The sequence below is a fragment of the Lupinus angustifolius genome, unplaced genomic scaffold (genome assembly GCF_001865875.1).
Source record: "Lupinus angustifolius cultivar Tanjil unplaced genomic scaffold, LupAngTanjil_v1.0 Scaffold_162_1, whole genome shotgun sequence".
Classification (NCBI taxonomy): Eukaryota; Viridiplantae; Streptophyta; class Magnoliopsida; order Fabales; family Fabaceae; genus Lupinus; species Lupinus angustifolius.
In genome coordinates this window covers 283,187-287,818 of record NW_017728885.1, presented here as the reverse complement: position 1 = coordinate 287,818, position 4,632 = coordinate 283,187, and the positions used below count along the sequence as shown (strand labels likewise).

The 4,632-nt window shown below is 32.8% G+C and overlaps 1 protein-coding gene across 1 annotated transcript; it reads left to right on the top strand.

The window, feature by feature from the left end:
* The first annotated feature begins 3,641 nt into the window (after positions 1-3,641).
* Positions 3,642-4,289, top strand: LOC109342032. Its single transcript, XM_019579991.1, has one exon. It carries the CDS (start codon positions 3,642-3,644, stop codon positions 4,287-4,289), a length of 648 nt encoding a protein of 215 aa, XP_019435536.1.
* Positions 4,290-4,632: the final 343 nt, after the last annotated feature.

Sequence of the window (4,632 nt, the reverse complement as noted above, 5' to 3'; positions counted from 1 at the left end):
CAAATCACAGGAATTTCGAAAACTGACACTCGTAGTTAGTATTGAGGAAAACGAATTGGCATGGGTAGTCAAATTGTGGGAATTTCGAGAACTGACACTGGTAGTCAATATTGAGAGAAAAGAATTGGCATAGGTAGTCATATTATGGGAATTTCAAGAACTGACACTAGTAGTTTGATTGTGAGAAAAGAATTGGCACAAATAGCCATATTGTGAGAATTTCGAGAATTGGCACTGGTAGTCATATTCTGGGAATTTCAAGAATTGACACTAGTAGTCATATTATGGTCGGTGTATTCGAGATTGGTTCTTACAGTGCAGTAAGAATTCGATAACAGAGATTTGAGATGTTTTATCCTATGGATGATGTGGTTGATAGCCTGCTTGCAAAATTTGGGCAGTGCCACGAAACGTGTTAAAGAGAGCGATCTGGTCGTAACTCAGTCACTAAGTATTATTTCGTGTCATTTAGAATTGTTGCAAGCTACGATAATAACACAGTTTTCTTCTAAGTCTTTTAGAATTAAGTGTTAAAACTTGGTCTCCCACGAGCAATTGTGAATTCTCAACAAAGGCGACATGCCAACTTGTTATTGGAACGCATGCATGGGATTGAAGGTGACAGTTTATAAAGGTGTCTTTGGTATTGGGATTACCTTGGATGCATTAGATCTTTGATCTTTCCTTTAGCTTATCGTTCATGGTGGTCTCATGATGAATTACTTCTCTGCTTCACGTCATTTTGGGAGCTAGGGATTGTTCCATCTTCATGATAGAGTTGATGAAAGTTCATATCCTTAGAGATTTCTCGCATAGCAAAAGAATTTTGTAAGCACTTCTTGAATTTGACATTGGCAAAAAATTGATGGGCTAGATCCTTAATAATCTCATAGACCATCTTGTCAAAAGCTCAAGCATTCCTTGGATCCATGTGTTTGGCTTGTTAATTTAGATTATTTGGAAAATGTGGAACAACTATGTGTTTGAGGGTAAAACATTGAACTCACATAATATTATGTGTCTTTGGTTTTATTCAAAATCTTGGAGCTTTATTTCTTCTGCATGCAGAGCTTTGTGTCATATTTTATATATTTTTGTTCACATGGGATCACTCTATGCACCAAATATATGTGGTGCATGATCTCTCCTGGTTGATGAGTTTGTGATTATGGGATGCAACCCTCATCATCTGTGTGCTCCCTTCGTTATTAGGATAATTTTTTCGTTTAAACCTTGGATCGTCTATTCGTCTGTATCACTCATATCTCATGGGGTGAAATATAGTTGTTGATTGCCGCACCACTCTTCCTATTCCATGGGCCTTACCTCGATAGTGTTTAAAGTTGTGATTGTGATCACAATTTTGTTGTTTCTCACGGTCGTGATTACTGCAAGTGTGGCTATTGCGATGCAAATTATAATTGTTGTGATATGAATATTTTGTGATTGAAAAATATTTATGAATTCGATTCGGCCTAGATGTAGTCCGACTTAGTCCAAATGTATTCAGATGTGGTTGATATGTAGTTCGATACGACTCAAATACAGTCTAATGTGGTTATGCTATGACCCAATTGCAGTTTGATAAGATCACATTATTGTGATTCAGTCTCACATCAACTACAATATTGTGGTCAAGTCACATGATGTGATCCAATATAATTCTTACCCATACATGAACATCCTCCTTCAAGTTGGGTTCAAAGTTTGCTTCAATATAGTAGCAGGGCTTCATTACTCCATAATATTTTGATATGATGGATATATTGTGCCTTCAATGCAAGATATTGACCACAAGTGTCCAGGGGTAAAATTACATTTAATTATAATTTAGAATTAGTTACAATAAAATATTTATATATATATATATATATATATGTTTCAAATTTCAAAAATAAATATTAACTCAAAATAACAATAATAAAAGATAAAAGATGATAAAAAAAAATATGTTTATTTAAAAGGTTATTCCTCATTATTTTAAAGACTCAAAATTCATCAATATTACATCAGATGTAAAAGTTTCAGGTATTTCATTTTCAATATAAATCATAATATTGAAATTCATCTTACATCTTATTAAATAATCTTATTTTAATTGACTTCATTATTGAAAATGATCTTTCTGTAGTAGTTGTAATAGCATAAAGAGTTACGATACGACAAATGACTCGATCAAGTAAGTAAAGTGCATTTGTCTTCATTATTTTTCTAAAAGTTACACTTAATTCATAGATTGTTGAAAGGTTTTTCAAATTTGAATGACTAAAAGCATCAAAAATAAAATGTTAAAGGTGACTTCTCTTACTTGTTGAAATCCATAAGACATAACTTTTTCCACAATAATAAAAATTGTGAAACAATAAATTTTGGTCTTACAGCCAATCATGAATGATTAGGATTAAAAGTTAGTTATTGGTCACATGATTCTCATGTGCATGTATCTTTTAATCTTAACCGTTCAAATAAGATATAATAATCTATATTTATTCTTCTCATTTTTTTCAAAATAACACATTGTTCTCTTATGAGTCGCTTATTTATTTATATATATATATATATATATATATATATATATATTAACACTATTAAATGCTTTATAAAAATTCTTAAGATCCAAACTAAGGCTAAGAGTTAAAAGTTTCACTCATTAAACACATGATTCAAATCTTGTAGTTTCTTATCAATTGTAATTAAAAACATATTCACCTTATCATGATACTCAAATGTGATGTGATTTTTATGATGAACACACCCTTTACTTGCTATATAAGCAACATTAAAATCACCAATATAATTTTTATGTTGCTCACAAAATATTGTTAAAGTTATTAATAAATCTTGCCTACCACTATCTCTTAACTTCTGAATCACTGTTTAGTGTGAATAATTGTATAACATTAACTATATCTTAGGATTTTTGTTGTAAAGTTTGACAAAGTCATAGTATTTTAAGCAAAATTAACATCTAAATGTATAAGAGAAGTTGCTCCATCATGTATAATCTTTAGAAGAACCACACAAGTTGTACTATACATATTTATCAAGCTACAAATTGAAGAAAAATGTGAGTTCCAACGATTACCTTTGTTAGAAATAATGTAATTTCAGCATTAATAACATAAAATGAGGAGACTTCTAGTGGTAGAAGTTTAGTAGTAGTTTGAGAATAATAGAAAATGAGGAAAGTTCAACCAGTAGAAGTTTGAGTTATTTCAGTCTGTTAGTTTGTATATTTTCCTAGCATAGAAAGTTAGTTAGAGTTAGTTGGAATTTTGAAGCTATAAATAGCACCTAGCATTTCAAAGATATAATGGTTGTTGTAATTGATACTCAATACATTTTCAACACAACATAGTTCATTATTCTTGGTAATACACATTTCAGTCAAATATATCTTCTTTTCATTTTTTTTGTTTTCTGCAACTACAGCTAGTGTGCATATTGTTTTTCTTTTACTGCCTCCTTGGTGCATTGTGTATGCATATGAGAGTGTTTCGTGTGGTCTTGGTTTAACAGTGGTATCAAGAGCAAGGTTGAAGCAAGATTCTTGGTGGATCTTGGGCTATGATTCGAAGTGGGAAGAGAAGAACAGATAGTGGGGCAACACAGAAAGAAGATTGCAAGATCTTAGATCTATCATGACAAATGGTAATGGGTTTGTAATGACACTACCAATTCTTGAATCCAAGAATTATGATAGATGGAGAATCCAAATGAAGATAATCTTTGGATTTCAAGAAGTGTATGAGTTTGTTCAGAATGGATATCAAGAAGTTGGGGAGAATGCAAATGAGGCTCAAAGGACAAGTTACAGAGAATCCAAGAAGAAGGATTACAAAGCTTTGTTCTTAATCCATCAATGTGTTGATGGAGCCAACTTTGAGATAATTGATGGTGCCAAGACAGCAAAGGAAGCTTGGGATAGCTTGGAGAAAAGCTATAAAGGGGCTACAAAAATGAAGAAAGTGAAACTTCGAACAATGAGGAGAAAGTATGAACTCCTTCAAATGGAGGAGAATGAGACAATAGCATATTATTTCACCAAGATTCTCACACTCATCAACCAAATGAAATCGTATGGAGAAGAGGTGAAAGGGCAATCTATTATTGAGAAGATACTTAAGACTCTAACTCCTAAGTATGACCACATTGTTGTTGCAATAGAGGAGTCCAAGAATCTTGAAGATTGCAAGATTGAAGAGTTGCAAAGCTCTCTTGAAGCTCATGAACAAAGGCTTAAAGATAGAGGCTTAGAGAAGAATGATGATCATGAACTCCAAACATAATCTTCCAAGAAGCTTTCTGGACAGTGGAATAAGAATAATAAGAATGAGAAGTGGAACAAATTTGAGCAAGGTTCCTCATATCAAAAGACCAAACAACACAAACAACATTGAGCATGATCAAAGAAGAGACTCAATGAATAGAAGGAGGTTTGACAAGAAGAGGGTTCAGTGCTACAATTGCAGGAATTATGGGCATTATGCAGCAGAATGCAAGTCAAAGAAGCTGTTGAGTAGCAAAGATGAAGAAGCAAGATTGGCACAAAATGAAGGATCGGATGATGATGATCAATACTTGCTTATGGCTGTTGTGAAGAACAGTGATGAAAGTGGTGACTTCTGGTAC